We start from the raw sequence: 12,330 nt of genomic DNA, 5'->3' as shown, positions 1-12,330 counted from the left end.
TTGGAGAAACTGTTGCAACACAACTACGATATGAACTGATATTTCTAATGTACGCAACTCTTTCGTGTAAATTTCACACTTACACCCTCTTTTCCAAGAAGCCCCCCTTTCTGTGATCTAATAGACCTGCACACTATTCGACTCCTATCTCCAAGATGCTGTGATTGTGTGTGTGGCTTTGGCCTGGACTTGGAAGCAGGGGTTGAGTCTCGGATCTTTTTATTTCTAGCGCCCATCAAAGTGCCTGGCAAAGGCACTCAACAGATGGTACTGAACTGAACATTAATTAATTAAACTTAATTAATTTTCAAAGTTCTTCACAGTTATTAAATATTTGGCGGGTCCCACGCTACCTGTGTCCAAGTCCCTCCCTACATGTATGTGCCCAAGGCAATGTAGGATTGGGCAGAACTTTAATTCAATAAGAATAATACACGTACAAGGATGCAAAAAGGAGCGACCTCGGATCTTTCTGGAAAGCAGAGACCTAATGGAAATTGTGAGCGGTGACCCGAACGTGGGACTGCCTGCCCGCTTCTTCCCGGAGTATCCCTGTGCTGGCCATCGACAGGTTCGGCACCGGCTACTTTAGCCTGGATGGGAGAGCGAGAGCGAGGGCACCTGGGAGAAGCCTCGCCCAGCGGCGATAGATTAGTCAGGCCTCAGAAAGATGGCGTCCTCAGAGCAGGCAGAGCAGCCGAGCCAGGTAAGGGGAGTGGGACTACCCTGCCGCGGTGACAGAGACCCCAGCTGGAGAGGGCGCTCGGCGTGCAGCCAGGAGTCGGGTAGGAACCCGGAGCCTCCGAAGCCGGGAGCCTCGACTTCTTGCCCCGCTCCGGGCCCCGCCCCTCCCCTGGTCCTCGCCGCCGGCCCCTCCCCGGGTGACCCCTCTTTGCCCACACTCCGGAACCGGGCTCCGGGCGCCCTCAGGTCCCCACTTTCCGCCTGCCGGCCTGTGGGGTCTCTCTTGAGCTTGGCTGGGATGTTGGCGGGGCTCCCTTGAGGAGCCCCCTGCCGTAAGCTGTGAGGGCCCCTGCTTGAGGAGTGGGAGGCTCGGTCGTTCTGGGCTGTTCCTCCGGGGAGGGCCCCGACTCCGTCAGGGTTCCCACTCCCCCACAGCCCCGGCTCCCTGGGGTGGCCCCGCTGCCGGCCTCTTCGTCGTTAGTCACCTTTGCGCTTCCCTTGCCAAGTTGGAGGGTCGGAAATGTACTCGGACCTTCCCAGTTGTAGGAAAGGGACTCTCTGTAAACAACAGACGCCACCAAGCTTTCGGCTGAGGATCTGTCCTTGCTTCCCAGAGTTTGGTTGTCTCGGCCAAAGGCTGTGATCTAGCTTTTCAGCCACAGATTCAGCCAAATCCCACCCCAGTAAGGGGACTTCGCGGACCAGTGCCCATGCCTGTACGTCTGCCGTCCGGAAGCGGTGGATGATAAGGCCTCTGAAGCCGTTGGCGATTCAATGGTGAAGTGAGCTGGGGTGAGGATGGGGGCAAGCCGAGGACAAATTACGTTTATTATCTCGTTTACTGCTCATTACAACCTTCATGGAGTACAGGCTGTTAACCACCATTTTGCAGATCCTAAGAGACTGTGTAACATGCCCTTGATTGAGTATCTGCTTGAGCCAGGATTTAAGCCCGGTGTGTGTGATTCCAGTAGTCAGCCAGACATGTTTCACGTGAGTTAGGATTAGACAGGAAGAAGAAAATGGTTTCCACTTGGACCTCTCACTTATCTCTCACCTCCTTGAAACACCTGTGGACTTTTTAGCAGCCCATTGTGTTCTTTTACTTCTATGGAAAACACTGCTTAGTGTTTCCTACTGTTTTATTCTTCATGGTACATTTACTATAGGACTTGCACTTAGAGGAGTTGTATGTTCCCCAGACCAGCTTTCGTTAGCGGAGTGAGTGATTCAGAAAGATGTCTGGGTTGTAAAACATGGGAGATAATTAGGGCCGATTCTGGCCTTCTTGCTATCGGAAATTCTGGAGTGTGGGGATGTCCCGAGAGGAGAGGCCCTGCTTTTTTGCCTTACCCCACTTAGCTTGTTGGAATGCTGAAGCTCCTCAGAATCCAGTCTTCTCTGAACTGTTACACGCTAGGAAAGCCCGTGGGCTGGGATTGAAGCGTGCCTTCAGTCCCTCATGCTTCTGGGACATCTGATTTGCCAGGGCTGTATTACTGAAAATCTTGGCACTTGGAGTCATTGTAGTACCCAAGGATTTCTTTGGTTCTGGAAATTGTCCTCTCCGTACATGTGGGAAGGATCTCAGGTCCTTGGCCAGCCCCTTTTTGGGAGTTAAAAGCTCTGCTGCTCCTTTGCCCTCCTTTCCAAAGCTGGTAGAGATGGGATTGCACCAGAATGTGCTGGCAGCCTGGAGAAAAACTTGAACTCTTTATGCCAAATTCTGTCACTCTCTAACAATAAGTTGCTAATGTATACTTTTTAAAGGAACCAGCTCTTTTTACCAGTTACTCACCATTTCATTTACAAGTCCTGATCAACCTAGTTTCCTGTTTCTCCAGTCAGAGCGGAATGGGATGGAAGGGACTGTTTGGAGAATTCCCCGCAACTTGGTTTGTTTGAGAGGAGAGCTGCATTGCACCTGTGGGGCTGAGCCAGCATTCTCTCATAGGGAGTTTATTAGCTGGCCTCGTGGCATCAGTATCTCATTTCGAAAGATTAAGGGTGAATAAACCAACCCTTTCTTTAACGGACAGTGTAGAACAGTGGTTAGATGCATGCACTCTGAAGCCATTTTCACTGGCTTAGAATCTGAGCCCCACCATTACCAGCTGCGTGATCATCTTGGATAAATTACTTCACTTATTTGGCCTTAGAGCCTCCATCTGTAAATAAGGAATAAAACTAGTGCCTATCTCATGGGGTTGCCCTGAGGATTAAATGATTTATTTTAGAATAGTGCCTGACGTAGTGTCGTCTCTATTATTGTCAGTCCATTCAATAAACTACATTTTCATTCACAAATGATCGAAATCTTTCTTCAGGTCCTATTATAAAGTCTTTTGGGGTATGACTTTTTATGTTGACCTCCAGTCCACTAAAGTGGTTCTTTTATTTGTTCTGAAGTAATTTCCTTGAAATTTAAAGGAACGCCCCGAATGCTGTTGTTTATCCTAGCTGTCCTTTGTGACTTTTAGATTTCAATGACAGACTTACTTTTTTTCATAAATGGCATAGTCTTTTTATTCTGTCTTCAAGACAGTCTGTTGCTTCATATCCTAGTTCTGTTTTCCCCACATTGCTCTGCTTTGCATGGCTAATCTCTGATCAAAGTCCCTTCTAGTCTGTACATGTTAATGGTCCATGGGAAGAGGCGATGTCATCGCTATTTCCATACTTCCCCACCAGCTTTTCTGTCCTCAGTGAAGAGCAGAGAGCGTGGTTCAATCTGCTTGTCTAACAGTTATTGAATATCGAGCATTATCATAGAACGTAGATGTCAAACCTGTTGCGGTTCACTGGATGCAGCAAATTTTGGATCCAGACAACACAAGCAGGGAGGGCAGAAAAGCACAGTGAAGACTTTTGGAGTGGAGGAGCGGGGCCTCGTATCTGACAGGCTTTGAACTCCAGCACTCTCTAACTACTGGCCTTGTCGCTCCACCTCTCAGCATCAGCTCTCTGCTCTGTAAAATGGGAGTAATAACAGTCACCCTGTAGGGTTGCTCTGAGGGCTGATTTAAATCACAGATATAAAGAGCACCTGGTAATAGTAAGTGCTCAGTGTTAAGTTTCCTTCTCCAAGTCTCTGCATGCAGTTTTGGAAGTCCGAGAAGTCTTGAATGACAGCAGTTCAAACAAGGTGTCTTCTCCCTCAACTTTTTATTATGAAAATTTTTCAACCTGTAGGAAAGTCGAAAGAATAATACAGAGAACTGTAAAATTTGCATAAAAACTTCACCAACCTCCACCGTTTACATTTTCCTGAATTTGCTTTATCTGTCTCTTTAACTTTGTTTTTTAAAGGATTTGATAATAAGTTACAGACATCACAATATTTCATCGTAGAATACTTCACCTTGTCTCTTGGAAGAATGAGGTTATTTTCCTGCACAAGCACAGTATCACTATCACACAAGATATTTAGTATAGATAAAATAATATTTAGTAATACAGTTCACATTCAGATTTTCTCAATTAAAAGAGTCAGGATTCAATCAAGAAACAGATTGCATTGATTCATTCATCTCTTTAGTCGGCTTTCAGCTAGAATGATTCTCTCTAGCCTTTATATATTTTTAACTGTTACTGAAGTTTATCATATACCCAGGAACTACACAAATTATGTGCCCAGCTTGGTAAATTTTCACAAAGTGAACATATTTGTGTAGCCAGTACCTAGACCAAGAAATCACACATGACCAGGACCTCAGAAGCCCCAGTGGTGCCCCTCCCATCACTATCCAGTCCCCAGAGGTCGCCCCCATTCTGACAGGTTAATTTTGTCTGTTTTTGAGCTTCATATAAACAGAATCATAAAGCGTGTCTGGCTTCTGTCACTCAGCGTTATACTTCTGAGATTCATCTATGTTGTGAACAGTTATAGTTCGTTATTGCTGCTATCCATAGTTATTACACAGTGTGAACATATTTGTCATCCATTTGTTATTAACCGTTCTGCTCTTAATGGACATTTAGGTTGTTTCACCTTTTGGTTATTACAGTTAGTGCTGCTGTGAAAACATGTCTTTTTGAGACATATGCATGTGTTTCTGGTGAGTTCATCTGCCTTTTTGTTTTTCATGATGGTGGCATTTAGGAGAGTCAGGGCTTTTGTTTTGTAGTGTTCTGCTATCTGGGTTTGTCGGATTTGTTTCTTCACATTTTTTAGAGCCAGGTTAAACATTTTTTGTGAGAATGCTCTGTAGGTGTTGTGTTCTTCTCGGTGAATCATACAGGCATGTGATAGCAGTTCGTCCCATTATTGAGGATAAATTTGACTGCTTAGTTAAGGTGGTGTCCATCAGGTTTCTCCATTGTAAAGATAACCTTTTTTAAACTAGCCACTTTCTTTGCAAGTTTGCTAATATTTTTAATACCTTAGATTTGATATCTTATTTAGTCACCAAGTTCTTGTGGCCAAAAACTTTACTGTAGAATTCCAGCAGTGTGTAGTGGTCAGTTTAATGAGTTTTGACAAATACATATACATGTGTAACCAAGAATCAAGATCAGAACAATTCCAGTATTCCTAACTGTTCCCTTCGCAGCTTTCCAGGAAGTCCCAGCCTTTGGCCTCAGGAAATCTGAACTGCTTTCTATTGCTATTTGTCTTTCCTAGAATTTCCTGTGAACAAATTCGTAATGTATGTATTTTTTTGTGTCTCACTTCTTTTGCTCAGAATAATGTTTGTGAAACTTACATTGCTGTGTCCTTAATTCATTGCTTTTTATTAGTGAGTAGTATTCCGTTGTATAAATGTACCACCATTCGTGGATCTCTTCATCAGTCGTTGGACATTTCGATTGTATTAATGATCCGTTGCTCCATAACAGTATCGCCACAAACTTAGCAGCTTAAAACAACCTCCATTTATTGTCTCATTTTTCGCGGGTCAGGATCAGGACACGGTTTAGCCGAGTCTCAGGCAACAATCAGGTCTCTACCAGACCTGTGAACGCATCCGAGCCTTCTAGCTCTTGTGGTTGTTGGCAGCTCTCAGCTCCTTAATGGCTGCACACTGAGGGCCTCAGTTTGTTCCAGGCTGTCAGCCAGAGGCCACCTTCAGTTTTCTTGCCACACAGGTCTTCTCATGGCCACTTGCTTCCTCAAAGCCAGTAAGAGAGAGAATCTCTCAGCAAGTCGGACGTTGCAGTTTCATATATTGTAACCATGTTCTTGTTATTACATGCATCCCATTGCCTTTGCCATATTCTGCTTGCCAGAAGCAAGTCATAGGTCCCACCCACACTCAAGGGGACAGAACCAGGGCATGAGTACCAGGAGGTGGGGATTATCAGAGTCACTTCAGAGTCTGTTCCCCACATGATTGGTTCTAGTTTGAGGGTGCTATAAATATTCATGTATAAGTGTTTGTGAGGACATGTGTTTTCATTTTTCCTTGTAAATATTTGTGAGTGGAATTGCTAAGTCATATGTAAGTGTATCTTTAGCTTTATAATAAATTGCGTAAGTGTTTACCAAGTTGCGCTATTTTTCATTCCCACTAGCGGTGTATGAAAGTTCCAGTTGCCCCATGTCCATACCAACACTTGGTATTGTTCGTCTTTTAAATTTTAGCCGTTCTACTGAGTTTGTAGTGGTAATTCATTGTGGCTTTAATTTGCATTGCTGTGATGACCGATAATATTGAGTGTCTTTTCATATACTTATGGGTAAAGGCCGAGGTTCATTTTCTTCCCCTATATGGAAATCAGTTGTTCCATCATATTTATTAAACAGATTACCCTTTCTGCATTGAATTATCTTGCTACCTTTGTCAAAAAAAAAAAAATGTATATGCATAGATCGATTTATGGACTCTTTTGTTACATTTGTCTATATGTCTATCCTATGCAAATGAAATACTGTCTCGACTGCTGTAGCTTTATAATCTTGAAATCAGGTAGTATAAAGTCTTCTGACTTCATTATTTTTCAAAATTGTTTTAGCTTTCGTCTATTGCATCTGTATATAAATCTTAGAATTGGTTTATCAATTTCTACAGAAAAGCTTGATGGGATTTTTATTGGGTTTGTGTGGAATCTATAGGTCAGTTTGGTTTATTGCATCTGTATATGAATCTTAGAATCGGTTTATCAATTTCTACAGAAAAGCTTGATGGGATTTTTATTGGGTTTGTGTGGAATCTATAGATCAGAATTGGCATCTTAACAGTATTGCTCTTAATTCATTAACATGGTATATGTCTCCATTTAGGTCTTCTTTGATTTTTCTCAATAGTGTTTTATAGTTTTAAGTAGGTAGGTCCTGTACGCATTCTGTTAAATTTCTCTCATTTCATAGTTTGGACTATTATTGTCTATAGATTTTATTATTTAAATTTTATTTTTAATTGTTCAGTGCTAGTGTATAGAAATGAAATTGAGTTTCTTTATATAGGCCTTATATCTACAACGTTGTTAAGCTAATAATTCCTATAGCTTTTTTGTAGATTCCTTATGATTTTTCTGTAGATAATAGTGTCATCTGCAAATAAAGACAGCTTTACTTCTTGCTTTCCAATTTATATGCCCTTTATTTTTCTTGCTTTATTGTACTGTCTAGGATTTCTTGTAAAAAGCAATAGAGAGTACACATTCTTGCCTTGTTCCTCATCTTAGGGGAAATAAGTTCAATCTTTCACATTTAAATATGTCAGCTATAGTTTTTTTATAGGTGCCCTTTATCAAATGGAGGAGATTCGACTTATTTTTAATTTGCTGAGTGTTGTCAGGTGCTCTTTTTGCTATCTGTTCTGTTGATGCTATTGTTTTCCTCCTTTATTCTGTTAATATGGTGATTTATGTTGATTGATTTTTCAAACGTTAACCAATCTTGCATTTGTTGGATAAGTTCCACTTGGTCATGATGTATTATCCTTTTTATATATTGCTGGATTTGGCAATATTTTGTTAAGGACTTTTACATTTATGTTTATAAGGGATATTTATAGTTTTCTTTTTTTGTTTTAAATTAATTATGTATTAAAAGTAGATATAAGGATATTAAACTTTTCTGGTTTTTTCTAGTGTCAGTTTTGGTATGTTGTGTCTCAAGGAATTTGTCCATATCATTTTAGTTGTTAAATTTGTTGTTGTAAAGCATTTCTTATTTTAAATGTCTGTAGAATGCAGTGGTTTTCCTTTTTTCATTCCTAATATTGGAAATTAGTGTCTTCAAAAAACTTGCTTTTATTTCTTTGATGTCCCTCTAATTTTTTCCATCGTTTATTTCTTTCCTTCTATTTACTTTGGGTTTTATTTGTTCTTATTCTTCTGGCTTCTTTCCTTTTTTTTTTCTAGCTTCTTTTCTAAATCCAGTATTTGAAACTAAATTTCCCTCTAAACATTGCTTTAGTTGCAGTCCACAAATTTAGATATGTTGTGTTTTCCATTTTCATTCAGTTCAGAATATTTTCTAATTTCCTCTCTTATTTCTTCGTTGACCTACAGATTATTTTAAAAGTCTTTTGTTTAATTTCTAAATATTTGGGATTTTTCCAGATTTTTTTCTTGTTATTGATTTCTAGTTTAATTCCCTTGTGGTCAGAAAACATACTCTGTATGTTTTCAGATCTTTTAAATTTGAGATTTCTTTTGTGGTCTGTCTTGGTGAATTTTCCTTATGAACTTGAAAATAATGTATATTCTGCTTTCTGCGGAGAGTGTTCTACAAATGTCAGTAAGGCTTTGTTGGTTGATAGTGTTTTTTAGGTCTTCGGTATCTTTACAGACTTTGAGGAGAGAGGATTATTGACGTCTCCAACTGTATTTTGAATTTGTCTATTTATGTTATTAATTTTCTACATGTATATAGATATATATATTTTAGGTTGACCTCACAGATTGCAAGGACCTTGTCAGCTTACAATCCTTTATTTTTTACTTCATACCTACAGCACCTGGTCTTCCTAGGTGGTGTCCCATACAAGTAATAACCAGGCCTGACCCTGCTTAGCTTCCGAGATCAGACCAGATCGGGCTTGTTCAGGGTGGCGTGGCCATAGACTCTATTGCAGCTTTCTTATCATTGGTGTTTGCATGGTAAATTGTTTTCCATTCTTTGGGTTTTTACATTTACTTTCTTCGTGTCTTTTTGTTTAAAGTGGGTTTTTTGTAGACGGCATACAGTTAGGTCTCGCTTTAGTCACACTGCCCAATCTGCCAATCTCTGCCTTTTAATTGGAGTGTTTCATTTATGTTTGGATTTAAGGCTGCCATATTGCAGTTATTTTTTAATCTGTTCTTTGTTCTCTATTTTCTTCTTTTGTATTGAATTGGTTTTTAGGATTTCATTTTATCTTTACTATTGATTTAGCTATACCTCTACTTTTTTGGTTATTTTTTGTTTATTAGTGATTGCTCTAAGGTTTACATGTTACTTTAAGTTATCATAGCCTACTTTCAAACAATATTACACCAAACCACATGTAATGTAAGAACCTAACAATAGGATGCTTCTATTTCCCCTCATCCACTATACTATTAGTGTCATTGATTTTACTTCCCCATGTGTCATAAACCCCACAGTACACTTTAAATTTTCTTTTTAAAATAAATAATATATATTTAAAATATCTTTTTATATTTACCAACGTATTTATCTTTTCTGGCATTATTCTTTTGCATAGACCAAATTTTCATCTGATATTGTTTCTCTTCTTCCGCTTAAAAAATTTCTTTTAAAATTTCTGTGATACAAGTTTACCATTGACACATTTTCTCAGCTTTTTTTCTTTGTCTCTGAAAATGTCTCGTATTCATTTTTGACAGATATTTGCACTGGATATAGAATGCTAGGTTGACTTATTTTTCTGTGGTCATTTAAACGATACTATTCCATTTTATTTCTTTGGCTTGCATAGTTTCTGATCAGAAGTGTGAAGTCATTCTTAGTCTTGATTAATATCTGTAAGTAATGTTTTTTTTTTTCTGGCTGCTTCTCAGATTTTTCCCTTTTCATGGGTTTTTAGCAATTTGATTATGATATGCCTTAGTATGCTTTTGTTTGCTCTGCTTGGAGTTTGTGGAGCTTTTTGGATCTATGAGTTTGTAGTTTTCATCAAACGTGGAAATTTTTCAAAAAAGATTTTTTTGATCTTTTATTTTCCTCTCTGTTCCTCATTTTGGTCAGTTTCTATTGCCATATCTTCAAGTGCACTTACCTTTTCTTCTCTAGTATCTAATCTGTTGTCATTCTATTCAGTGAAATTTTTACTTCGGATATTATATTTTTCATCCCTGGAAGTTCTTTCTTTTTATACCTTATATTTCTTTCCTTACTTGATCCTGTTTTCTTTCAAATTCTTTTTTTTTTTTTTTTAAATTAAGATATGTGTCACAATTTAGTTTTAGGTATACAATATGATTCAATATTTTTTTTGCGTGTTTATCTTGAATAAAATTATAATTCCTGTAGTAATGGTCTTGTTTGCTAATTATTTTTTTGATTTTTTTTTGTTGTTCTTATGAGTTACACTTTCCTGCTTCTTGACGGTGTCCAATGTCTGCAAACAGTGGTGCTATTTATTTTATGTTGAGATTTTTGATTGAATTCTGGCTGCTGTGAATTTTTTTGTTGTTGAGTGTCCGGATTTTTACTTTACAGTGTGTTGAGCTTTGTTCTGGTGGGTAATTAAGTTATTTTTGGTTTATTTTGAGTCTTTCATGTTCTTTTTTTAAGCTTTTTAGGGCGGAGCTAGGGACGATCTGAACCCCTACCAAGACATGGCCCTGTCAGGTGTCTCCTGAAGTCCCTGAATGGGCTCCGCTCAGGTGCTTGGCACTTGCGAGGCCTGTGAGGATTCTGGGCACTGGTCAGCTTGCCGCTTCCTCGTCACTTTATTTTTCAGCCTCGTGGAGTTTCACTCTGTGCAAGCACAGATATTACTGTTCAGCAAAGACTCAAGGGAACCTCTAGGCAGATTTCTGGAGCTCTCTTTCTGCTCCATCCTCTCGAGCTCTGTTGTGCAGCCCCCAGCTGCCTCAGCCTCCCCGAACGCCAGTCTCTGTTTCCTCAGCCCAGTGAGCCTGCCGTCCTCTGCTGGGGCTCCCCTCCCTCTCCTTGGTCTGAAAGGTGCCTCCTGGCAGAATGCCGGGATCATCCTAAGGATCATATCATTTGTTTCTGTTCTGTCAGACATCCGAAGTCCACAAAAAGTGGTGCCGTTTATTTAGTTTTCTAGTGGTTTAGAGTGGGAAGGTACATCTGGTCCCTAGTACTTCATCATAGACAGAGCAGAAGTCTACTGCTTGATTCTGAGCACAGCAGTGACGTGGCATAGCTCCTGTTATCTCATCCTGAATGTTAGATGCTGGTATTGCTCCCACGATTCCCAGAGATGAGGAAACTGAGGCGCACGGGGGTTGACAGTGTACCCCCCAGTCCCTCAGCTATTAATGCCAAAGTTCGTACGCCTGGCTCTCAAAAAATATTTGTTGAATTGAATCTTATTCTTCACAGCAAAGAACTGTAGGCCAGACTGGCTTGGGACACATCCAGAGTTAACACAGCCACTGGCAGATGTGGGATGAGTCCGTTTAACCCGGGTGTTCTGCCAGTTACCCAGACCTGAGCTGCGCGTACCATTGACCTTTGTAGTGCAGCAAGGTCAGCACATGGACACACCTTCTGGCTGGGGAAGGTCAGTGCCCGGGCGGCAGGAGCGAGAGCAGTTTTGTCTCTGTTCCTCTCTCTCTGCCACAGTGGTCGTTTTTGTTTCCTTGCTTTAGGAAGCTGTCGTATGGGGTGGCTCCACAGTGTAGTGGTCAGCGCGTCTGCTTGACACACAGAAGGTCCTGGGTTCGTGCCACAGGTGGCGCCTGGGACCATACCCGGGGTGCGTCAGGCTCCAGGTGCATGCTGGGAGCGCGTGGGAGGAGACGCCCTGCCTTCAGAGATCCAGTTCTTAAGGGGAGACGGCAGCATCCGTAGGTCAGGGGTGGAAGTGGGGGGGGGGCGGGGGAGATTATTTAAAAACAACAACAACAAATCGGTGTCTTATGCTTTTGCTCTTCTTCCCTCCCTGCTCTCCACATCCCAGCCACTAAGGGTCCTGACTGGATGGCCTAAAGCCTTCTTCTTGCACTTCAGCTGTGATCTCTAAACTTTCCTGTTACTGTTTTAAAAGTCAAGATTTCCAGGATCAAGTTGGAATTTAATTTGTAGGAATTTGTGTCAAGCCAGAAATCAGGCGTGACCACTTCAGGGGGGTCTATGTAGGGGCAGGTGTTTGAGAAGTGTTGGATTTTCCTAAAGGCTGGACCAGCGAGGCTGATGGGCCTGCGCGAGGCTGGGGATTCAGCTCTGACAAGCAGTCGGGGCTCAGACCTCTGCCTCCTTTGAAGCAGCATCTAGGTGAAGGTCTGTCCTCCTCGGCACGTGGAATCCAAACGGCCAGGAGTCTCCGAGGGGTCTGGTTGGTGTTTTGATGGACCTCTTCATTGCGTGCTTTGCGGCACATTTAGCCTCCCGGGCCCCTGCCCTCTCAGTGCCTGTGGACTCTCCGATCATGGTGCCAGCCAGAAACACCTCCACACATTTTTAGGGACTCCTTAGGGGTGATTCTGTGCTGGGGCTGGGAAGCATCAGGCCACAGTGTTGCATTGGGAGTGAGCCAGGTTTGTGTGAGGTTGTAGGGA

The 12,330-nt window shown here is 41.5% G+C and overlaps 1 protein-coding gene and 1 pseudogene across 1 annotated transcript in view; one reads left to right on the top strand and one right to left on the bottom strand.

Moving 5' to 3' along the window:
- Window positions 1-565: 565 nt before the first annotated feature.
- PEX14 (peroxisomal biogenesis factor 14) overlaps window positions 566-12,330 on the top strand; it is a 121,068-nt gene continuing 109,303 nt past the window's right edge. Inside the window, exon 1 of the mRNA XM_006914432.3 lies at window positions 566-706. Coding sequence (XP_006914494.1) covers window positions 671-706 — 36 coding nt within the window. The 5' untranslated portion in view covers window positions 566-670. The remainder of the gene's footprint in view (window positions 707-12,330) is intronic.
- Window positions 8,580-8,698, bottom strand: LOC112481797 (annotated as a pseudogene).

Source organism: Pteropus alecto, unplaced genomic scaffold (genome assembly GCF_000325575.1).
Source record: "Pteropus alecto unplaced genomic scaffold, ASM32557v1 scaffold125, whole genome shotgun sequence".
NCBI classification, from domain to species: Eukaryota; Metazoa; Chordata; class Mammalia; order Chiroptera; family Pteropodidae; genus Pteropus; species Pteropus alecto.
Note: the sequence above shows the minus strand (reverse complement) of the source record. Positions and strands in the feature narration are given on the sequence as shown.